At 48.3% G+C, this 24,966-nt stretch overlaps 1 protein-coding gene across 6 annotated transcripts in view; it reads left to right on the top strand.

Annotated features, from left to right (window-relative positions):
- Window positions 1–3,255: 3,255 nt before the first annotated feature.
- LOC140725807 (B-cell lymphoma 6 protein-like) overlaps window positions 3,256–24,966 on the top strand; it is a 34,374-nt gene continuing 12,663 nt past the window's right edge. For 2 of the 6 annotated variants that reach the window (XM_073041775.1, XM_073041769.1), the window contains exons 1-4: window positions 3,256–3,342; window positions 14,370–14,404; window positions 15,157–15,322; window positions 23,978–24,199. In XM_073041775.1, the coding sequence (XP_072897876.1) occupies window positions 15,162–15,322; window positions 23,978–24,199 (383 nt within the window). In that variant the 5' untranslated portion in view covers window positions 3,256–3,342; window positions 14,370–14,404; window positions 15,157–15,161. Of the gene's footprint in view, window positions 3,343–3,430; window positions 5,465–5,637; window positions 8,321–8,355; window positions 12,534–14,369; window positions 14,405–15,156; window positions 15,323–23,977; window positions 24,200–24,966 lie in introns of those variants that run through there. The other 4 variants (XM_073041774.1, XM_073041771.1, XM_073041773.1 and 1 more) reach the window with 4 other exon arrangements.

Here is a 24,966-nt window from a genome sequence, read left to right as displayed (position 1 = left end):
TTGAGGTGTGCCGGTGTTGATTGTCAGTGAGGAGGAGATGTTGTTTCTGATCTGTGCATACTATGATCTTCTGGTGAAGAAATTGAGGATCCAGTTGCAGGGGGAGGTACAGAGTCCCAGGTTTCAGAGCTTTTTGATCAGAATGATTCTGTTAAACACTGAGCTGTAGTCAATTAACATCAGCCTGATGTAAGCAGTAGTATTGTCCAGGTGATCCACACTGCGTGAAGAACCATTCAGTTTGCACCTATTGTGGTGATAAGCAAATTGCAGTGGGTCACATTCCTGCTAAGACAGGTGTTGGTTCTAACCATAACCAATCTCTCAGAGTACATCATCACCGTAGGTGTGAGTGCTACTGGAGGGTCACCGCTGAGGCAGCTCACACTAACCTTCTCGGGCACTAGTATGATTGTTGCCCAGTTGAAGCAGATGGGAACTTCTGACGGTAGCAATGAGAGACTCAAAATATTTTGATCACACCTGCCAGTTGGTTGGCACAGGTTTTCAGAGCCGTACCAGGTACTCCATTGGGGCCTGTTCACCCTCTTGAAAGACAGCCAGATGCCAGCCTCTGAGACAGAGATCGCAGGGCCATCGGGATCCTCATAGCTGCAGTTTTATTCTCCCTCTCCAAGTGAGCATAAAAGGTGTTCAGCTCATCTGAGATAGAAGGCATGTGTCAGACGTAAAAACTGGACAAACTTGGGTTATTTTCTCTGGAGTGTCAGAAGCTGAGAGGAGACCTAATAGACACTTAAAAAAAATTATGAGGGCAGTGATGGAGTAGAAATCAGTCCACAGCTTGGTAGTTTCTTGTAGTCACAGGCAGTGCAGTTACCGGGATAGACAATAGACAGTAGGTGCAGGAGTAGGCCATTCGGCCCTTCTAGCCAGCACCGCCATTCACTGTGATCATGGCTGATCATCCACAATCAGTACCCCGTTCCTGCCCTCTCCCCAAATCCCTTGACCCTGCTATCTATAAGAGCTCTATCTAACTCTGTCTTGAATGCATCCAGAGACTTGGCCTCCACTGCCTTCTGGGGCAGAGCATTCCACATATCCACCACTCTCTGGGTGAAAAAGTTTTTCCGCATCTCTGTTCTAAATGGCCTACCCCTTATTCTTAATGTGCTGGTAGTGGACAGGGTCCAGAGGAAGTTCATGAGAATGATACTGGATTAACATATGAGGAGTATTTGATCAACTCCAACATAGACGGTCCCAAACTCAGCTGTGAAAGGAGGAGGGATGCCAAAAGAGCCTCCGAAGACTTCAACCTTGGGAGAAGAAGGATCTTTGCCTGGAGACGTATGAAGCTGTGGGGTGTAAGTGGAAGCAACAAGACTGACCAGTCTTCTATCTGCCCAGGATAAATAACTCTGGTGAGCTGCTGTAGATGGTTTATGCTCCAGTAGGAGTGATGGGATTCAGAAGAACACCAAGAAGTGTTTGTTGACTCTGGGCCTGTATTCATTGGAGTTTAGATGATTGAAGGGGATCTCATGGAATCCTATTGAATTTTGAAAGGCCTGGATAGAGTGGATGTGGAGAGGACATTTCCTATAGTGTGAGAGTCTAGGACCAGTCAGGCAATCTCAAGGACATCCCTCCAGAAAGTGATGAGGAGGAATTTCTTTAGCTAAGGGTGGTGAGCCTGTGGAATTCATTGCCACAGACAGCACTGGAGCCCAAGTCATTGGGAGATTGATGGGTTCTTGATTCCTGAGGGTATCAAAGGTTACAGGGGAAGGCAGGAGAATGGGGTTGAGAGGGATAGTAAATCAGCCGTGATGGAATGGCAGAGCAGATTCGATGGGCTGAAAGCTGGTCCTGTGGCAAGAACGAGGCTGAGGATGAACCCAAGTGCAGGAGGCAGAGTCGGGAGGCGTTCTTGATATAGTGAGCGTGGAATCAGTATCCAGGAGCGATGCTAGACTTAGAACGAGCAGTCCTAAGCACTGTGAAATGAGGTTACTCACACCAGAGTCGACCAACGAACTGGTAGCTCCTAGTTGTGATCACAGCGTCTTTATCCTGCATTTGCTGATGGAAAGCAGGTGTGTGTAGTTAGTGGCACCTGGGAATGATTGGAAACTAAACGAGGGGATTGAGGCCCAATTCCTGAGGTAAATAGCCAGGTGGGGGAGTGCCAGAAGGGGCCCTGACAAGGTCCTTAATGAGGCATCACCTTTTGAAGATGTCCTGAGTGCTGGGGAGGCTGGTACCCACGTTGGAACTGGTTGAGTTTACAACTTTCTGCAGCTTTTCCTGATCCTGTGCAGCGGCCCCTCCAAACCAGAGAGTGATGCAACCAGTTAGAATGCTCTCAATAGTTCATCTGTAGAAATATGTCTCAGAAAGACGGTGTCCATTATTAAGGACCTCCAGCAACCAGGACATGCCCTTTTCTCACTGTTACCATCGGGTAGGAGGTACAGCAGCCTGAAGGCACACACTCAGTGATTCAGGAACAACTTCTTCCTCTCTGCTATCTGATTCCTAAATGAACATCAAATCTTTGGACACTTTCTCACTATTTTAATATACACGTTTTAAAAATCTATTCAATATACGTAATTGATTTACTTGTTTATTTATTATTATAGTTAATTAATTTTATTTTATTATTTTTTCTCTGCTAGATTATGTATTGCATTGAACTGCTGCTGCTAAGTTAACAAATTTCACGTCACATGCGGTGATAATAAACCTAATTCTGATTCTGAATTGCTATGTCACCCTTCCTCCGCCTTATTCAGAGATTTTTCTCCCCTGGAACTTCTCTCTCAACTAGATGCGGGTCCATGGCAAACCCGGCCCGACACGGCGATCGCCGGACAGTCAGCGCTGTCTCTTTAAGAGCGAAGTCCCGCCCATTCAATAATCCCCGCTAATTAACTTGCAAAGCGCCCCGCAGCAGACCTGTCAATCACATGTCCACGCCCTATGGGCGGCATAGCCCCGCCCCCGGTTAATGAGTTCTCAGAATTCGGATTCAATGTATCAATTTTAGCTTCAACGTCATACCTAGGACGCACCACATGATGGTTCAAACCAACTAGCAAAGATGTATGGGGGGGACTATAGAGCGATCGACTGCAGGACCGGCGGAAACAGCTCCAGGCCTTGGACCACCGACTGGACTAACGGAAATATTACTTACAACTATCCGTTGCAGCGAAGGCCGACCCCAAATCCCGTTGCAACCCCTCCGCTACTACCATCCAAAACCTAAACACCCCTCCCTTTTAAGCGGTGGTTGAGCCCTCCGCTCAAATTCGCGGAATTGGCGAGAGGCGGTTCTGAGAAGCGGCGGTTCCTGGAAGGAGCGGCCAGGTGACCGGGAGAGGGGCCGGGGGAGGGGAGCTGCAAGCCCGGGGAGGGAGAGAGGCCGGAGAGCGAGCGAGAGAGGGCTGGGGAGGGGAATTGGGGAAACATAGAGGGCTGACTGGGGAGACTAGTCTCAGAGAAGAGGGCTTTCGAGCGCCCAAAGGAGTCTCCGGGAGAATTGATAGGGAGAGGGTGGCCGGAGAGAGGAGCCTCCGGGAGTAGTGACGGAGAGGGTGGCCGGAGAGAGGAGCCTCCGGGAGTAGTGACGGAGAGGGTGGCTGGGGAGAGGAGCCTCCGGGAGGAGTGACGGAGAGAGTGTGGCCGGGGAGAGGAGCCTCCGGGAGGAGTGACGGAGAGAGTGTGGCCGGGGAGAGGAGCCTCCGGGAGGAGTGTCGGAGAGAGTGTGGCCGGGGAGAGGAGTGTCGGAGAGAGTGTGGCCGGGGAGAGGAGTGTCGGAGAGAGTGTGGCCGGGGAGAGGAGTGTCGGTCGGAGAGAGTGTGGCCGGGGAGAGGAGCCTCCGGGAGGAGTGTCGGAGAGAGTGTGGCCGGGGAGAGGAGTGTCGGAGAGAGTGTGGCCGGGGAGAGGAGCCTCCGGGAGGAGTGACAGAGAGAGGGTGGTCGGGGAGAGGAGCCTCCGGGAGGAGTGACAGAGAGAGGGTGGCCGGGGAGAGGAGCCTCCGGGAGGAGTGTCGGAGAGAGTGTGGCCGGGGAGAGGAGCCTCCAGGCGGAGTGACAGAGAGAGGGTGGCCGGGGAGAGGAGCCTCTGGGAGGAGTGACGGTCTCTCCCCTCTGAGGCGCGGGTAGTAGGGGTGACTCGGGGAGAGACCGGGCGAGTGAAGAACTGGTCACCGGGGTCGAAGGAAGGGACCTTTGACTAGAGACTGGAGGAGGCATGGAGGGAAAAGGGCTGGTGAGGGTAGCCGAGTTCGGTGGAGGTAGAGAGCGCCGTGAGTCTGGAACGGGCCGGAGGAGCGGTGACAGGCGACCAGGCTGAAGGGACTGGGGTCTGTCAGGGCGATTGGGGGAGAGACAGAGCGAGGCCCCACGACCGTGGAGAGCGAGTGACAGGCGCAAAGAAACCCAGAGAAGTGATCCGCTACTCGGGTAGAGGGGAGGCCGGGAGCGAGCCGGGGGCTGGGAGAGGAGACGGGCCGGGTGGCGGCGACCCAAACCGGGGACGTTAGGAAAGAGTGGGAGACCGAGTCTCGAGAGAGGGGACGGGTGGCAACGACATGGAGCCGGGACTGAGGAGCTGGTTTGACGGTGCGGGGCGGAGGGAGGAAGGGAATGGAGGTGGAGGCTGCGCCGGGCTTCGGCCGCATCAGTGTCGCAGCGGCAGGCGGCCCCGGCTAGGCAGCGTCCATAGGACCGGGCGCCATCGGCCGGTCTCTCCGGTCGCGGTAGTCCGGGAAAGCGGCCCCCGCTCTCCGGGAGGGTGTTTATACAGATTGGTGCTGCTGTCGGCCCGGCCCCCGCGGGACGTGCCTGCCCTCTGGCGGCGGCTGGGCCCTGCGTCCGCTCGGCCCGTCCCGTCCCTGCCCGCCTCGATGGCGTTCTGATTGTGTTCCGTTCCCGGTGCTTTGGAGGGTCTGTTGTCCTCAGCAAACCGAGGGAGAGGAGTTCCCAGCAGCTGCCGGCGGGCTCCGCTCGGCTGCGGTTGCTGTTCCCGTTCAGGAACAGAGCCGGCAGCAGGTGCGGGTCCAGTCTGTGGTTGGGCGGATTGGAAGCAAGGAGTCTGTCAGGGATTGTTGTGGATCGGAAGGGATTTGTCCTCCCGGATGGCCGTGGTTACAGTGGGGAGCGTTTACTGTCTCCCCGCTCGCCACACAACACTTTCCGGAATTCCCAGCACCCTTACCAAGGCTGCCCCCCCCCCGTGTCCCTCAGCCCAGCCACTTGCAGTGTTTCTTTCCCTGTTAGACCCGCGCCAGCAGCGATGGAAATTCCCCCTATCTACTGTAAATCCCGTTTGGTCCCTGTGTAGAGTAACCCCCGGGGTCAATCATTCCTCCCCGGAATCATTTCCTTGCTCCCGGCTGCACCGGGTCTACTTCCTCCGCCGCTTGCCCGAGCACGGTGCTGGGATCTGGACACATCTCCAGCTGCGACCCGGCCACATTTATATAAAGGTGCTTTCTGACTGTACTGAACGTCTGTTTATTAACCTTGGAATATTGTGTGCTGTTGTCAGCTGCTTTGTCAACATGCTCTGTAACCCTCAGCAAACGGCCGCTTGGAACTACCTCTTTAAATATAACTTTGCACGGGGGTGGGGGGGGGGGGGGTTCCTCTGAAGAGGTGCAGTTAACTAAAACACTGCCTCTCTGTTCTGTGGACTTGTGATTCCCTCAAAATTTCAATGCAGTTTGATGGGTTCTGGATTAGTCATGTGTAGAAGGGTGCCCGAGAATGGGGTTGAGATCAGCCAATTTGAAATGAGGGAAAAGACGGGGCTGGATGGCTTAATTCTTTTCCTATGTTTTATGACTGAGAGGGAAACCCACGAACACTGGTCTGGTTGCAGTGCTGGTGGTCAGTCGCATCTCTATTTCCTTCCTTCCACCTCCCTCTGGAAGTGTAAGATGAATCCACCTTGGCTGTGTATTCCAGGCAATTATTTGGGTTTAATTATTCAAAGTTGATTGGGATGACAGTAGACTAGCAATGTCTAGTTTTTCCTGGGGAAAGTTCAGAAGGAACAGGGAAGATTCTTCCCAAAGATTTGGTATTCTAAAGGGAGGATGCAATTGAGGGAAGTTAAATCCAACATAAAAGGAAAAGAGGACATTTAAAAGAGAAATTAGTGGGAATGTAGAGGACTGTGAAACTTAAATGAATAAAGCACTAAAACACTAATAGAAGATGAAATGAAGGTGAACTCTCCAATGTCAGATACCAAAAGTTTCTTCAGATTCAGCGAGTAGATATCAGACCACTGGAGAAGCAGCAATGGGAGACAAGGAAATGGCAGATGATATGGAAGTATTTTGCAAGTTTTCACTGTGGAAGTTCCAGGTCTTGGGGGTGGGGTAGGGGGTGGCATGAAGTGTGTGAAGTGACCATAACTGGAGAGGAAGTTCTTGGGAAACTGAAAGGTCTGAAGGTAGATAAGTCACCTGGACCAGATGGTACACACCCCAGGGTTCTGAAAGAGGTGGCTGAAGAGATTGTGGAGGCATTAGTAATGATCTTTCAAGAGCTCTAGATTCTGGAATGGTTCTGGAAGGCTGGGAAATTGCAAATGTCACTCCACTCCAAGGAGGGAGGGGGAGAAGAGATTGCAGGCTGGTTAGTCTGACCTCAGCAGTTGGGAAGATGTTGGAGCCGATCGTCAAGGACAATGGGGTTGCATGATGAAGTAGGCCAAAATAGCATGATCCTTAAGGGAAAATCTTGCCTGACAAATCCTTTGGAATTCTTTGAAGTAATGAAGGAGAACTTGGATTTTCAGTTGGCCTTTGACAAGGCGCTGTGTATGAGGCTTCTTAAGTTTGCTCGTGGTGTTACAGGAATGATCCTAGAGCAGTGGCTGACTGACGGGTGGCTGCCGTTCTACAGGAGTCTGTTTTGGGGCTGATTCTTTGTTGTATGTTGTGGATGATGTAATTGGTGGCTTTATGGCCATGTTTTCAGACAATGAGGGTATGTGGAGGGGCAGGTAGTGTTGAGGAAGTAGGAAGTCTACAGAAAGTCTTGGACAGACTTGCAGGTTGAGTTGGTGGTGACGAAGGTACGTACAATATTGGCATTCATTTTGAGAGGACTGGAGTATTGTGAGCAGTTGATGTGCTGCCATTAGTGAAGGTCCAGAAGAGGTTTGTGAGAATGATTACATGAGCACATTAGGCATATTTAACGTAGAGGTTGATAAGTTCTTGATTCGTCAGTGCATCAGGGATACAGGGTGAAGGCAAGAAATGGGTTTAGAGGGATAATAGAGCAGCCATGATGGACTAAATGGCCTAATTCTGCTCCTGTTATGATCTTAATTAACATATTTTGCAATTGCTTCTGCTGAGCACCGATGCTGTGTACCCTGGCTGAGGGGTACCATAGTCCATTGGAAGTGCTCTGAAGCTATCTGCTTCCCAGGCCACCATGGTGACCCCTGTAGTCTCTTGGCCCTGATCAGACAACAGACCACTTGGGCCATCCAGCCATTCCATCACAGCTGATTTATTACCTCGCTCAACCCCATTCTCCTGTTTTCTCCGTGTAACCTCTGGCACCCTGACTAATCAACCTTTGCTTTAAATATACCCAGTGACTTGCTCTCCACAGCCTACAGATCTGTCACTCTCTGGCTAAAGAACTTTCCCTAATCTCCTTTCTAAATGGACATTGAGGCTGGTGCTAGATCCCCCCAGTCCATTGGATTAGTTGTCCAGAGCCTTTCGGGAACCACCAGGTATCTGGCGGACCCGGCCACGCTCAACCACACTGATCGAGTTGTTGGGGTAGGCGCTCATAATGTGACCCTAGACTTCTCTAAAATAAGTCAACAACACTCACACCTACTCCCATTCCCTGAAAGCTTTTCATGTGGGGGCGGGGAAGGGAGAGAAAATGACCTTGTGAGTGGGATCTTGCTGTGCATAGGTCAACCACCAAGTTCCCGCAATGATGCTGTTCTGGGAACAACTCTCCGGTCGGTGCACAAGAAATGATCCCTTTCGCTCCGCTCTGTTAAATCCCTCCAGCTCCTGGCATCCTAACGTTTTGTTCAGAATGGGACGTCGTGACCAGGCATTTATTTTTTGCATGAACCGTTTGTTTATGCTTCCATGTCCCGGTCTGCAGTCGTCCAGGTGCCGTTGGAATAAGCGGGAATCGAACCTGTAGCCAAATCCAGCTCCGGCACTGTCACCTGTGGCTGGTATTGCCGGTTAAAAATGATCCGGCGCCGCCCGAAGCCAGTACTTTAGATTAAGCAACACAATGCTGGAGGAACTCAGCAGTATCTATGGAAAGAGTCAGCGTTTCGGGTGAGTTTCTCCAGTACTCTTTCCCCGTGTTTGTGACCCTGGACAAAGAGCGGTCCGGTACCGCCACCTGCCGCCTGTGGCCGGTAATGCCGGTTTAAAACAAATGGGCCGGCAGCCCGCCCCCTGCTGTCGGTGGCGGATTCTGCAGCTGAAGGAGAAGTGGTTCGTGTCTGCCACTTGGTGCTCACTGTACTTCTGGGGAATCGGCGGTGACTCTCCTGCCGCTTCTTCCGGGGGTACTGGTGTCTCCGTTTGCTGCTGATTCCTGCTGTTGCACTACAGTGGCCCCTGTCCCAGGAGGCGCCCAGCATATCATGGTAACTGGCCATTGTATCACTCTCCTGCACTAACCCAGTAATGCAGTTCGTCAGTCCAAATCCTCTCAGCCCTGCCTGCCATAAACTCACCTCTGTTCCTGTAGAACGGAGACGAGGAACTTCTTTAGCCAGTGGGTGTTGAATCTGCGCAATTCATTGCCTCAGACAGCTGTGGAAGCCAAATCATTGGGTATACTTAAACTGTATATATAAAATATTGAGAAAATGTAAAATGGAAAAGCAGACTTGATGGGCCAAATAGCCTAATTATGGTCTTCTAGCTGTTCCCTTAGGCTGTCTACAAATCCCTTGAAGCCTTTCTGCATCTCTCCCTGACTGCCAGCTGTCTTTGCATGTTCGAGGCATAGAAAAACAACAGCACAGAAACAGGCCTTTTGGCCCTTCTGATCTATGCTGGCCTGTCTTCTGCTAAGTCCTATCGACCTACATCTAGAGTATGGATCCTCTATACCCCTCCTATCCATGTACCTATCCAAACTTTTAAATGTTGAAATCGAACATGGATCCACTTCCACTGGTGGTTCGTTCCACACCGTCACTGCCTGAAAAAAGTTCCATAATTATGGGAACAGAATTAGGCTGTTTGGCCCATCGAGTCTGCTCTGCCATTTTATCATGGCTGATCCATTTTTTCCTTTCAGTCCCAATCTCTTACCTTCTTCCTGTATCCCTGATCAATCAAGAATCTCTCAACATCTGTCTTGAAGTTGCTGTACATAAAGACTTGGCAATGAATTCCACAGATTAACCACTAACTAAAGAAATTCTTTCTCATCTTCATTATAAAAGGATGCCCCTCTATTCTGAAGCTGTGCCCTCTGGTCCTATACTCTCCCATCATAGGAAACATCCTCTCCACATCTACTCTATCAAGGCCTTTCAACATTTGATAGGTTTCAATGATATCACCCCTCATTCTTCTGAATTCCAGTGAATACAGGCCCAGAGTTGTCAAACACTCTATATGACAAGCCATTCAATCCTGGAATCATTTTCATGAACCTCCTTTAACCCCTCTCCATTTTCAACACATGCTTTCTAAGGTAAGGGGCCTAACACTGCTCACATACTCTAAGTGAGGCCTCACCAGTGCTTTAGTGATGTAGTGCCTGAGCATTACATCCTGTATTCTGGTACATAACCGTACATTTCCTGACACTGTATTTCATCTACCACTTCTTTGCCCAATCTCCTAATCCAAGTCCTTTTGTATACTCAACTTGCTGAAAGCTACCTGCCTCTCCACCTATCTACAAAAACTTTTCAGCAAAGTATCAATTTCATCATCAGTCATTGACATACAATGTAAAAAAAAAAGTGGTCCCACCAGAAAACCAGTAAAGATTTCCTTTATTTCTACTCTGTCTCCTCCTGCCAATCGGCCACTGCTTTATCCATGCTCACACCTTTCCTGTAATACCATGGACTCTTAAATTGTTAAGCAGCCTCGTGTGGCACCTTGTCAAAGGCCTTCTGAAAATTCAAGTACACAACATTAACGGAATATCCTTTCTCTGTCCTGTGTGTTGTTTCTTCAAATAAGTCCAATGGATTTGACAGACATATTTTCCTTTGAGGAAACCATGCTGACTATGGCCTATTTAATCATGTGCCTCCAAGTACCCTGAAGCCCCATCCTTAACAATTGGCTCCAACAGCTTCCCGACCACTGAGGTTAGAATAACTGGCCTGTAACGTCCTTTGTTCTGTGCCTCTCTCTTCTGGAAGAGTGGAGTGACACAATTTTCCAGTTTTCCAGAACCATTGCAGAATCTTGTGATTCTTGAAAGATTATTACTAATGCCTCCACAATCTCTTCAGCCACCTCTTTCAGAATCCTGGGGTGTACACCAACTGGTCCAGGTGACTTGTCTACCTTCAGGCCTTTCAGTTTCCCAAGAACCTTTTCCTTAGTGATGGTAACTTCTGACCCTTGACACTGGAACTTCCACTATTCTGCTCGTGTCTTCCACATTGAAGAGTAATGCCGGTTCCCCTTGGACATTTCACCTTTCATCCTTGACCCATGACCTCAGTGGAAAAGGGCTGCCTGCATTAACATTATCTATACCCTTTAATGTTGTATACAAGGAAACTTGCAACTAGAGCATCAGAGCACAGGCCCTTTGCTGTTCTTTAAACATACTATGATCAATCTAACCTTTCCCTCCCACATAACCCTCCATTTTCTATTATTCTTGTGCTTAAGAGTTTAAATGCCCCTAACACCACTGTTGCTAGAGGGCATTTCATGCATCCACCACTCTGGGGATGGGAGAGGAGTGAGCTCCTACCTCTGACATCGACCTTACACTTTCCTAGAGTCATAGAAAAGTACAGGACAGAAACAGGCCCTTTGGCCCATATCGTCCAATCTGAGCTATTTAAAATACCTACTCACATCGACCCGCACCAGGAGCAGCGCCCTCATATTCCTGCTATCCAAACGTCTGTTAAACATTGAAATTGAACTTGCACGCAGCACTTGTGCTGGCTGCTCATGACCCTCTGAGTGGAGAAATTTCCCCTTGTGTTCCTCTTAAACTTTTCACCTTTCACCCATAACTTATGAATTCTGGTGGAAACCACCTCAGTGGAAAAAGCCTGCTTGCTTTTACCCTATCTATACCCCTCATAATCTCTTCTCAGTCTTCTATGTTCCAAGGAATGAAGTCCTAACCGATTCAGTCTTTCCATAACTTGGTACCTCCAGACCCGGAGTATTCTTGAAAGAGTAGAGAAAATTTGCATCTTTCTTGTAAGTAGGTGACCAAAATGGCACATAATACTCCAAATTGGGCCTAACTGATAAATTGTACAATGTCAACATCCCATTTCCTAGTTTCAATTCTTTGATTTTGCACACCAATGTGCTGGAAGTTCTCTTTATGATCTGAGCTTTTTATTTATGCATTTACGGGGTATGTGCTTCCCCAGCTAAACCAACATTTATTGCCCATCCCTAGTTGCCCTTGAGAAGGTGGTGATGAGCTGCTTCTTGAACCACTGCAGTCCCTGAGGTGTAGGGACACACACAGTGTTGTTAGGGAGGGAATTCCATGATTTTTGACCCAGTGACAATGAAGGAATGGTGATATGTTTCCAAGTCAGGATGGTGAGTGACTTGGAGGGGGATTTCCAAGTGGTGGTGTTCCCAGGTATCTGCTGTTCTCGTCCTTCTAGATGGTGGTGGTTGTGTGTCTGGAAGGTGCTTCTTTAAGAACTTTGGTGTGTTGTTGTGGCGCACTTTGTAGATAGACAGCACTGCTGCAACTGTGTCGATAGTGGAGGGATCGGATGCTTGTGGAAGGGGTACCGATCAAGTGGGTTGCCTTGTACTCGATAGTGTCAATCTTGAGCGTTGATGGAACTGCACTCATCCAGGCGAGTGGTGAGTATTCCAATACACTCCTGACCTCAGCCTTGTAGATGGACAGGCTCTGGGGACTCGGGAGGTGAATTGCACGCTGCAGGATTCCTAGCCTTTGACCTGCTCTGGTAGCCTTGGCTAGACCAGTTCAGTTTCCTGTTGATGGTAGGCAGTTCAGTGATGGTGATGCCCCTGAATGGCAAAGGACGGTGGTTAGAGCCTCTCTTGTTCATTGCCTGGCACTTGCATGGCTCGAATCTTACTTGTCAGCCCAAGGTCCTGCTGCACTTGGGTATGAACTGCTTCACTATCTGAGGAGTCACGAATGGTACGGAACATTGTGCAGTCATTTGCGAACATCCCAACTTCTGACGGAGAGAAGGTCATTGATGAAGTAGCTGAAGGTGGTTGGTCCAAGGACACTTCCCTGAGGAACTCCTGCATTGATGTCCTGCGGATGAGATAATTGATCTCCAACCAGCACAACCATCTTCCTTGGTGTGAGGTATGAATCCAACCTGCAGAGGATTCACCCCCTAATTCCTATTGACTCTATTTTAGATATGGCACCTTGATGCCATACTTGGTTAAACGCTGCCTTGATGTCAAGGACTATCACTCTCACCTCACCTCTGGTATTTAGCTCTTTAGTCCATGTTTGGATCAAGGAGGTGATGAGGTCAGGAGCTGAGTGGCCTTGACGGAACCCAAACTGAGCATCCGTGGGCAGGTTATTGCCGAGTAGGTGCTGCGTGACAGCACTGCTGATGATTGAGAGGAGGCTGATAGGGCAGTAATTGGCTGGGTTGGACTTGTCCTGTTTCTTCTGTACAGGACATACCTAGGCAATTTTCCACGTGACTGGGTAGATGCCGGTGTTGTAGCGGTAATGGGACAGTCTGGCTAGTGGCGCGTCTGCTTGTGAAGTCATTTTCAAGGAATTGTTGTCCTGTATTTCCGATCCCTTTGTTCTGTCACACTTGAGTGGCCTGGTGACTGTGTAGCCTGTTGTACCTCAGTTTTGATGGAGAACATTAGTGAAGACCTGTTTACATTGCAGCCTGCCGTTGGCCTGGTTTTCCAACGGGCAGGTGTGATGCTGGTTACAACCTTGGGCGCCCCAGTACCAGTCTGACCCTGGGCCCTCTCCAGCTGCTGGTTGCCATGGTAACCTGCAGTTGCTGCCTGTTGCAGCCGCTCCGCCTGAGATGAGAGGTTACAAGCCTGTGAAACTAATGACTACACTGCTGCCACTGAGGCCTCTAGTAGGACAGTGAACTGTTTTACCTGTGATGCTCTTTGCTACATGCAGTTTGAATTGTATTTATAGTTATTTTATGTCTTGTGGGTGCACTGTGATCTAGAGGCACATTGCATTTGGTTATACATACAGTAAGATGGCAGTAAACTTCAACTTGAATCTCCAGACAGAGCTTCACCAAGCTCCCCGTTGCTGTTCACGGAAATGCTAATGTGATAAAGTTATCTGAACTGAGGGCGTTTGTAGTTCTTAGAGGCACTCCTGAGAAATGCAGAAATCGCAGAAAGATTAAATCAGGTTGTCTGCTTCCCACAACTGAAAGTGCGAGCCTAGCTGTGAGTTTGGTACTGTACCGCGGGAGCCTGCCGGCAGGGGAGGGTCGCCCTCCACTGCTGTGTGCAGTTGACTGACCTGGTGCTGTGGGTAGTTCTGACCCGATGTGAGGTGACCAGTAGGCAGCGCTTGCCGAGTGGGGAGCAGGAGGTGTGACTGCGGGCTGTGGGGCTCAGAAATGATTTGTTCTCAGATAGCTGGATCTTCTGTGAAGTCTGCTGCTTAAACCAGGAATTAAACAACTCTCAGTAGAAGCTGTGTGATTGCTTAAGGCTGCTAATAGTGTGAGTAGGTTTGATGGGCAAATTCTCAAAGGCAGGTGTCCAGCTGAGTTTGGTCCTGTGCGCGAGGAAGTTCCCGTGTTCCTGACGTGGGGGTTCTCTGATCGGTTGTAACTAGTGACGTAATGTGGGGAGGGGGGTTTGTCTTTGATCGGTTGTAACCAGGGTTCCTGTTGTGGGGGAAGGCTCTCTGGGTTTAACTAGTGTTCCCAATGTGAGGAAAGGACTCTCTGATCAGTTGTAACCAGTGACTTGACAAGGGGAGCCTCTCTGGTTGTAATTACAGTGTTCCCAATGTGAGGGGGCGTGCCTGATGGGTTGTAACCACAGTGACTTGATGTGGGGAGGGGGCCCACTGGTTGTAACCAGTGTTCCAGAAGTAACTAGTGTTGCTGACATGGGGCGGGGGCTCTGATCGATTGTAACCAGTGACTCATTTGCATAATTTCCTTTATTTAATTTTCAGACTTTTCACCCAGTGAGGTCTGGACGTCTCTGTGGGTAAGCATTTGGCTGCATTGTTACAGTTCTGTATGTCAGTGAGGTTCGCTGTTGGCTTATTGGTGTTTGTGTGGTGAGGTGCAGTCTGGCAGGGTAACTGCTGTTCACGCCCTCTGCTGGTCAGGGTTGGCTGTGAATGTTGTAGCTGTCTACGTGGTACCTACCGTCTGGAGGGCAAAGCTGTTACCCATGCAGCAGGCTCTCCTCTCCACGCAGCCGATGAATCCAAAGCAACGGCAGAGACCAGTACAGCTTGGACTTGCCAGCCAGTGTAGACTGCCTTAAGGGCTTCCACTCCAGATTCTTCCTGTGGGTTTACTCCAGAACTTCCCCATGAGTGGGTATAGTTTGAGATCAGATTTCCTTCTAGATGAGCTGCCAACCACGGCTGATGAGCCCCGTCTTCCTGAAGCAACTGGTTTTAAGGTGCCAGTAATCCTTCTGTCAGTAGAAACAATTGCACTGGGATTTGGTGGTCAGGGGTTATTTGAGACGTGAAGGAGCTTATCCCCACTTTAATGTCCTTACGGAACCGGGGTTGGGCTGGATGATTTGATGGCGTTATGGAGCTATGGGGTTTCCTTTCCCATTCTGAATCCTCCTGGGTAACATCCTGCAGATGCTCAGCATCTGTGTAGTGAGTGAACTTCTGTTCTGAGTTTAGGTTTTTCCATGGGATTTTCAGCTTTGGTTTGGGGTGGGATGTCCATCAAGTTGCACGTGATGAGTTACTGGATACATTTCTCTCACAGGCACAATGACTTCGGCAGCGGACAGCTGCATCCAGTTCACTAGACACGCCGGTGACGTGCTTTTCAACCTGAACAGACTGCGATCCCGGGACATCCTCACTGATGTCACCATTCTGGTGGACCGCCAAAAGTTCCAGGCCCACAAGACAGTGCTGATGGCATGCAGGTTGGTCTCCCTAAATATCAGATCCAGGGGGAGAGGTTGGGCCCATCACAACTCCTACCTACCAAATTCCTTGAACGTGATGTCACTTGTAGATAGGGTAATTAAGAGAGCTTTTGGCACAAGGAGTTCATGGAGCAAAGTATTGAGTAAGGGAGTTGGGGTTTTATGTTGAAATTGTGTAAGTTGTTGAGGCCTAACTTGGAGTATAGTGTGCAGTTCTGGTCACCTACCTAGAGGACGGCTGAAAAATGATGCTGGAGAGGTAGCAAAGAGGGGCCACAAAATAGTAGATGAACTGAATCAGTATTTTTGCTTCTCTGTGGAAGACACTAGCAGTATGGTAAACGTTGCAGGTGCTGGGGGCATGAAGTGTGTAAGTTGCCCTAACTAGAGAGAATGTTCTTGGAAACTGAAAGGCCTGAAGGTAGACAAGTCACCAGGACCAGTTGGTACACACCCCAGGGTTCTGAAAGAGGTGGCTGAAGAGATCGTGGAGGCATTAGTAATGGTATTTCAAGAATATTTAGATTCTGGAATGTTCTGGAAGACTGGAAAATTGCAAATATCACTCCACTCTTCAAGAAGGGAGAGAGGCAGAAGAAAGGAAACTAGAGGCCAGTTAGTCTGACCTTAGTGGTTGGGAAGATGTTGGAGATGACTGTCACAGAGGAGGTCTCGGGGTACTTGGCACATGATGGACCAGGCTGTAGTCAGCATGGTCTCCTCAAGGGTAAACCTTGCCTGACAAATCTGTTGGAATGGAAAGACAAAAGAGAATCGGTTGATGTTGTGTATTTGGATTTTCAGAAGGCCTTTGACAAGGTGCCACACATGATGCTGTTTAACAAGCTATGAGCCCATGGCATTACAGAACGGATTCTAACAGATAAAGCAGTGGCTGATTGGCAGGAGTTAAGAGTGGGAATAAAGAGAAACTCTTCTGGTTGGCTGCTGGTGACGAGTGTTGTCTCACAGGGTCTGATTCCTTTTACATTATATGTCAATGATTTGGATGATGGAATTTTTTTTGAGGAAGTGGAGAAGCTACAGAAAGACTTGGACAGGTTGGGAGAATGGGCAAAGGAATGGCAGATGCAGTACAGTGTCAGGACTGTATAGTTATGCACTTGATGGAAGAAATGAAATGGTTGACTATTTTCTAAAGGGAGAGAAAATGCTAAAGAATCTGAGGTGCAAAGGGACTTGGGAGTCATTGTGCAGGATTCCCTGAAGGTTAGTTTACAGGTTGCGTCTGGTGAGGAAGGCAGATGTGATGTTAGCATTCATTTCAAGGGGACTAGAATATAAAAGCAAGGATGTAATGTTGAGACTTTATAAAGCTCTGGTGAGGCCTCACTTGGTGTATTGTGAGCAGGTTTGGGCTCCTTCGAAAGGATGTACTGAAACTGGAGAGGTTTTAAAGGAGGTCCATGATAATGATTCCAGGATTGAAAGGCTTGTCATAGAAGAGTGTTTGCCTTTGGGATTGTATTCACTGGAATTCAGAAGAATGAGTGGTGACCTCATTGAAACGTATCGAATGGTAAAAGGCCTTGATAGAGTGGACGTGGAGAGGATGTTTCCTATGGAGGGAGAGGCTAAGACCAGAGGACAAACCCTCAGAATAGGGGGCATCCTTTCAGAATGGAGATGAGAAGGATTTCCTTTACCCAGGAGTTGTGAATCTGTGGAATTCATTGCAGCAAGAAGCTGTGGAGGCCAAGTCTTTGTTTGTTTAAGGCAGATTGGTCAAGACATGAAGGGATACGGGGAGAAGGTAGGAGATTGGAAGAGAGGGAAAATGGATCAGACTTGATGAAATGGTGGAGTGGGCTTGATGGGCCAAATGGCCCAATTCTGTTCCTATATCTTGGTCTTTAGATGAAAGGGTGCAGAGAAAACTTACAAGGATGTTGCTGGGACTTGAGTTAGAGGGAAATGTTGAATTGGTTGGGACTTTATTCCTGGAGTGTAGAGGAATGAGGGTAGATTTGATAAAGGTATAAAAATTTGAGGGTATAGCTGGGGTAAGTGCAAGCAGGCTTTTTCCACTGAGGTTGTGTGAGACTAGAACTAGAGGTCATGGGTTAAGGGTGAAAGGGGAACATGAGGGGAGAGGTGATTAGAGAAGTTGATATCAGAATCAGGTTTAATGTCACTGGAATATGGTGAAATTGTTTTTCAGCAGCAAGACATTTCCATGCATAAAAATAAAAACAAATTATGATAAGGAAGAAATGTTAAAAGAAATTAAGTAGTGCAGAAAAAGTTAATGGATTGATTGTTCATTCAGAAATCTGCTGGCAGAGGGGAAGAAACGCTTCCTGAAGCATTGAGTGTGTGTCTTCAGGTTCCTGAACCTTCTCCTCGATGAGAAGAGGGAACGTCCTGAGTGGTGAGGGTCCCTCATGATGGATGCTGACTTTTTGAGGCATCACCTTTTTGAAGGTATCCTCGATGTCAGTGTGGTTTGTGTGGAGCTGGCTGAGTTTACAACTTTCTGTGGAATGGGTTGGAATGTGGAACTGTTGCTAATTGTGGGAGGGTTGGGGTGGGTAGGGATGCTGATAGCAGGCTTCAGACAGCTGCACCAAATCCAAACTGTCCAGTGGAAGGAGAGGAGATTCCAGACAGTCCACAGGGAGCCTTTGGGACCCATCCCCAGGGAGAAGTGGAGCTGGATGATCCCTGATCTTGTGTAGACCATAAAACATAGAAGCAGAATTGGGCCATTTAGCCCAGCAAGTCTGCTGCACCATTCCATCATGGTTGATTTATCATCCCTCTCAACCCCATTCTCCTGTCTTCTCTCCATAATCTTTTAATGCCCTGACTAATCAAGAACATATCAAACTCTACTTTAAATGACTTGGCCTCCACAGCCGCCTATGGCATTTCCACAGATTGACTACCTTCTGGCTAATGAAATTCCTCATTTGTTCTCAATAGATGTCTCTCTATTCTGAGGCTGTTCTCTCTGGTCCTGGACTCCCCCCCCCCCCCCCCAATGTAGGAAACGTCCTCTCCACATCCACTCTCAGAACCTTCCAATGTTTGAAAGGTTTCAGTGAGATCCCTCATCATTCTTCTGAACATTGCTTTGTGGATCCAGAACTGGCTTGCCCACAGAAGGCAAAGAGTGGTTGTAGACGGGTCGTATTCTGCATGGAGGTCGGTGACCAGTGGAGAGCCTCAGGATCTGTTCTGGGACCCCTTCTCTTTGTGACTTTTAAATGATCTGGATGAGGAAGTGGAGGGATGTTTTAGTAAATTTGCTGATGACAAAGGTTGGAGGTGTTGTGAATAGTGTGGTGGGCTGTCAGAGGTTACAGCGGGACATTGATAGGATGCAAAAACTGGGCTGAGAAGTGGCAGATGGAGTTCAACCCAGATAAGTGTGAGGTGGTTCATTTTGGTAGCTCAAATATGATGGCAGAATATAGTATTAATGGTAAGACTCTTGGCAGTGTGGAGGATCAGAGGGATCTTGGGGTCCGAGACCACAGGACACTCAAAGCTGCTCTGCAAGTTAACTGGTTAAGAAAGCATACAGTGCATTGGCCTTCATCAACTGTGGGAGCAGAGAGGTAATGTTGCAGCTTTATATGACCCTGGTCAGACCCCACTTGGAGTACTGTGCTCAGTTCTGGTCACCTCATACAGGAAGGATGTGGAAACTATAGAAAGGGTGCAAAGGAGATTTACAAGGATGTTGCCTGGATTGGGGAGCATGCCTTATGAGAATAGGTTGAGTGAACTTGGTCCTTTTCCTTGGAACAATGGAGGATGAGAGGTGACCTGATAGAGGTGTATAAGATAAGAGGCATTGATCGTGTGGCTGGTCAGAGGCTTTTTCCCAGGCTGAAATGGCTAACACGAGAGGGCACAGATTTAAGGTGCTTGGAAGTAGGTACAGAGGAGATAATAGACAATAGACAGTAGGTGCAGGAGTAGGCCATTCGGCCCTTCTAGCCAGCACCGCCATTTACTGTGATCATGGCTGATCATACACAATCAGTACCCCGTTCCTGCCCTCTCCCCATATCCCTTGACCCCGCTATCTATAAGAGCTCTATCTAACTCTCTCTTGAATGCATCCAGAGACTTGGCCTCCACTGCCTTCTGGGGCAGAGCATTCCACATATCCACCACTCTCTGGGTGAAAAGGTTTTTCTGCATCTCTGTTCTAAATGGCCTACCCCTTATTCTTAAACTGTGGCCTCTAGTTCTGGACTCACCCATCAGCGGGAACATGCTTCCTGCCTCCAGCATGTCCAATCCCTTAATAATCTTATGTTTCAATCAGATCCCCTCTCATCCTTCTAAATTCCAGTGTATACAAGCCCAGTCGCTCCAATCTTTCAACATATGACAGTCCCGCCATTCCGGGAATTAACCTTGTGAACCTACGCTGCACTCCCTCAATAGCAAGAATGTCCTTCCTCAAATTTGGAGACCAAAATTGTACACAGTACTCCAGGTGTGGTCTCACCAGGCCCTGTACAGCTGCAGAAGGACCTCTTTACTCCTATACTCAATTCCTCTTGTTATAAAAACCAGCATGCCATTAGCTTTCTTCACTGCCTGCTGTACCTGCATGCTTGCTTTCATTGACTGATGTACAAGAACACCTAGATCTCGTTGTACTTCCCCTTTTCCTAACTTGACTCCATTTAGATAGTAATCTGCCTTCCTGTTCTTGCCACCAAAGTGGATAACCTCACATTTATCCACATTAAACTGCATCTGCCATACATTTGCCCACTCACCCAACCTGTCCAAGTCACCCCGCATTCTCATAACATCCTCCTGACATTTCACACTGCCACCCAGCTTTGTGTCATCAGCAAATTTGCTAATGTTACTTTTAATCCCTTCATCTAAATCATTAATGTATATTGTAAACAGCTGCGGTCCCAGCACCGAACCTTGCGGTACCCCACTGGTCACAGCCTGCCGTTCCGAAAGGGACCCGTTAATCACTACTCTTTGTTTCCTGTCAGCCAGCCAATTTTCAATCCATGTCAGTACTCTGCCCCCAATACCATGTGCCCTAATTTTGCCCACTAATCTCCTATGTGGGACTTTATCAAAAGCTTTCTGGAAGTCCAGGTACACTACATCCACTGGCTCTCCCTTGTCTATTTTCATAGTTACATCCTCAAAAAAAACTCCAGAAGATTAGTCAAGCATGATTTTCCCTTCATAAATCCATGCTGACTCGGACTGATCCTTCTACTGCTATCCAAATGTGTCGTAATTTCATCTTTTATAATTGACTCCAGCATCTTTCCCACCACTGACGTCAGGCTAACTGGTCTATAATTCCCTGTTTTCTCTCTCCCTCCTTTCTTGAAAAGTGGGACAACATTAGCCACCCTCCAATCAGCAGGAACTGTTCCTGAATCTATAGAAAATTGGAAAATGATTACCAATGCGTCCACGATTTCTAGAGCCACCTCCTTAAGTACCCTGGGATGCAGACCATCAGGTCCTGGGGACTTATCAGCCTTCAGACTCAACAGTCTATCCAACACCGTTTCTTGCCTAATATAAATTTCCTTCAGTTCATCCTTTGGCCACTATTACATCTGGGAGATTGTTTGTGTCTTCCCTAGTGAAAACAGATCCAAAGTACCTGTTCAACTCAACAGGCATTTCCTTGTTCCCCATAATAAATTCACCCGTTTCTGTCTTCAATGGCCCAATTTTGGTCTTAACTATTTTTTTGTTATTCGCATACCTAAAGAAGCTTTTACTATCCTCTATATTCTTAGCTAGTTTACCTTCATACCTCATTTTTTCTTGGCGTATTGCCTTTTTTGTTATCTTCTGTTGCTCTTTAAAAGCTTCCCAGTCCTCCGGTTTCCCGCTCATCTTTGCTGTTATACTTCTCTTTTATTTTTATACTGCCCCTTACTCCCCTTAGGATCTTTCTTCCTCTTTGGAATGAACCGATCCTGCACCTTCTGCATTATTCCCAGAAATACCTGCCATTTTTGTTTCACTGTCTTCCCTGCTAGGGTATTGTTCCATTGAACTTTGGCCAGCTCCTCCCTCATAGCTCCATAGTTCCCTTTGTTCAACTGTAATACTGACACATCCGATTTTCCCTTCTCCTTCTCAAATTGTAGGTTAAAACATATCATATTATGGTCACTACCTCCTAATGGTTCCTTTACCTCGAGGTCCCTGATCAAATCCGGTTCATTGCACAACACTAAATCTAGAATTGTCTTCTCCCTGGTAGGCTCCAGTACAAGCTGTTCTAAGAATCCATCTCGGAGGCACTCCACAAACTCCCTTTCTTGGGGTCCAGTACCATTCTGATTCTCCCAGTCTACCTGCTTGTTGAAATCCCCCATGACAGCTGTATCATTACCTTTGCGACATGCCAATTTTAACTCTTCATTCAACTTACACCCTACATCCAGACTGCTTTTTGGGGGCCTGTAGATAACTCCCATTAGGGTCTTTCTACTCTTAGAATTTCTCAGTTCTATCCATACTGATTCTACATCCCCAGATTCTATGTCCCCCCTCGCAAGGGACTGAATATCATTCCTCACCAACAGAGCCACCCCACCCCCTCTGCCAGTCAGTCTGTCCTTTGGATAAGATGTATATCCTTGAATATTCATTTCCCAGGCCCTGTCCGCTTGAAGCCATGTCTCAGTTATTCCCACAACATCGTACTTGCCAATTTCCAACTGAGCCTCAAGCTCATCTACTTTATTCCTTATACTTCGTGCATTCATATATAATACTTTTAATTCGTTACTCCCCTCTCCATTCATATCAATTCCTATTTCACTTGGCCATACTGTATGATCTCTTCTTGAGCTTTCTACTCCATTGATTCTGTTGTCCTTTTTAACTTATTTTCACTTTCCCTTTAACTCCATCCTTATATTTCCAGTTCATCCCCTCCCCCCACCACTTAGTTTAAACACATCCGTGTTGCAGTGGCAAACCTGTCTGCCAGAATGCTGGTCCCCCGCCTATTAAGGTGCAACCCGTCCCTTTTGTACAATTCATCCCTACCCCAAAACAGATCCCAGTGGTCCAAGAATGTAAATCCTCGCTTCCTGCACCAGTTCCTCACCCACACATTCAGATCCATTATCTCCCTGTTCCTGCTCTCTCCAGCACGAGGAACTGGAAGCAAACCAGAGATAACCACCCTGGAAGTCCTGCTTTTCAGCCTTCTTCCGAGTTCTCTGAAGTCCCGCTGCAGAATGTCCTTCCTCTTCTTCCCGTTGTCATTTATGCCGACATGCACTACCACTTCCGGCTGTTCACCTTCACCCTTGAGGATTCCCTGCAATCGGTCCATGATGTCCTGAATCCTAGCACCAGGGAGGCAACACACCATCCTTAAATCGCGCCTGTCGCCGCAGAAACCCCTTTCCGTACCTCTTACTATGGAGTCCCCTACTACCACGGCTCTTCCTGAGGTCTGACTCCTCGGCTCTGCTTCTACACCAATTTTCGGCTCGCAGACCTGTCCGCCTCTCAGACTGGCAGGGTAAGTTTTTTATGCAGAGAGTGGTAAATGTGTGGAATGGGCTGTCACGACAGTGGTGAAGGTGGATATGATAGGGTCTTTTAAGAGACTCCTGGACAGGTACATGGAGCTTAGAAAAATAGAGGGCTATGGTAACCCTAGGTAATTTCTAAAGTAAGTACATGTTCAGCACAGCATTGTGGAGCGAAGGGCCTGTATTGTGCCGTATGTTTTCTGTTTCTGTGTTAAACTCCAGCGAGTACAGGCCCAGAGCCATCAAACACTCATGCATTCAAGCTCAACTTTAATTGTCATTCTACCATTCATGAATGCAGTCAAACAAGTATTACTCCTGGGTACAAACCAGTGCCACAGTCATACACAGCATACGGCACATGCAAAATATCACTGAGACATCAGTAAAATTTTCACAAACAAAATGTGGTCCAACACCCTGAGACTACAAATGTTGCAGCAGCCATTGAACTCAGGAGGGTGGGAGGCAGCACCAAATCCAACATGGACACTGCGCCACACCACCGTGGGTAGAGTGCACCAACTCCAGTGCCCCTCTCCTGGGTGGCTGTTAGCAGGTGACACTGAGGCCTGAGGCCTGGTCCTCTCTACATCCCAGGCCACACAGCTCCCCTGCCGTCTGCCAATGACTCAGCGAACCAGACGTGCAGTATTCCACATAAACAATGCTCAGCAGGGTCTTGCGGTCACAAGAAAAGCGACTCAGAGAATCACTTGCTGTGGGGCTGCACACTTACTTCCTGCATCAACTCCTCCGAAGCCCCTCAGACACGGTCAGTGGCCAAACCGCACCAAGTCTAGCTCCTTCAGTTTCTCTGCCAATGAACAACTCACTGATGGGGTAAACCTGCAGTACCTTCAGTTCTTAATGTCCAGCAGGGTCTTGCCATCATAAAATTTATGTTTAAAAAGGACAATAGCACCTTTGGTTAACTCAATAAAAGCCACTACGATTAAACGCACTGACATCTTATCAAAAGAATGTTAATCCTTTCAATCCCAAGAGCATTCTTGTGAATGTCCTGCGGTTGGGAGGGAGCAGGGCTGTGTGTGGAGTTGTGAGCTGGTGCTATGGTCTGTCCTGCCTGATGCCATATGTGTTGTATTTACAGTGGCCTGTTCTACATGATCTTCACGGATCAGGTGAAGTTGAACCTAGACCGAGTGACATTGGACTCTGATGTGGACCCAGAGGGATTCGGCATCCTGCTAGACTTCATGTACACGTCCCGGCTGTCGCTGCGAGAAGGCACCATCGTGGCTGTGATGAACACAGCCCTGTACCTGCAGATGGACCACGTGGCTGATACTTGTCGCAGGTACCTACAGTCCAGGTGAGGCATCTGGGCAGTGACCTCACAGCTACCTGTAGTCCAGGTGAGGCATCTGGGCAGTGACCTCCCAGGTGGACCCCCTGCTCTCAGGGTGGGTTTGAGGGGGGTAGGGGGTAGTGCTCCTATGTGGGATGGGAGGAAGCTACAGAGGGAGTGGATAGGGCTGCAGGGAGTGAGGGAGCCCAGAGCAGAGGAGGTGTGGAATCTGCAGTATGGCACGGGTTAAAGAACGTCCAGACAAGACTAGCCTGCGGCTGTTGTGGTCAAGTGAGACTACTGGAGCCAACCTTGCTAATTGCAGTTGAGAAGGGTAAGAATGACTGTGGTAATTTGTAAGAACATTTTCCTTTTACACTGTAGGGAGTGCTGGAGACAGACGAGATGGGAACCATGAGAGACCCAACAACTGAGGGAAATTGTATTTACTAACTTCAAAATTTCATCAGTTGTCAGCTTGTAGCTTCTATTGATTTTTAACATCTCCATCGTGAGTGGTGATTCAAACATGCATAAGTTACCAGACAGTCAATATCCATCACTGATGAACCAATTCTGTATAAAATTGCAGTGTTCTGGTTTCAGAATAGTGTGGGTGACGGAGGCCCCGCTGTTCCCCTTGTGCACATACTATAAAGTGTGGGTGGGTTGAAAGAGTGAGTGTAGACTGGGTCTAGTTATTTTTAATTTTAGTGTTGGCAATGAATGGGTGGAATATCTTGTGTAGAGAGGTGGTGCCATAGTGACATCACTGGGGAAGGCCCTGGGCC

Source organism: Hemitrygon akajei, chromosome 3 (assembly GCF_048418815.1).
Source record: "Hemitrygon akajei chromosome 3, sHemAka1.3, whole genome shotgun sequence".
Classification (NCBI taxonomy): domain Eukaryota; kingdom Metazoa; phylum Chordata; class Chondrichthyes; order Myliobatiformes; family Dasyatidae; genus Hemitrygon; species Hemitrygon akajei.
Note: the sequence above shows the minus strand (reverse complement) of the source record. Positions and strands in the feature narration are given on the sequence as shown.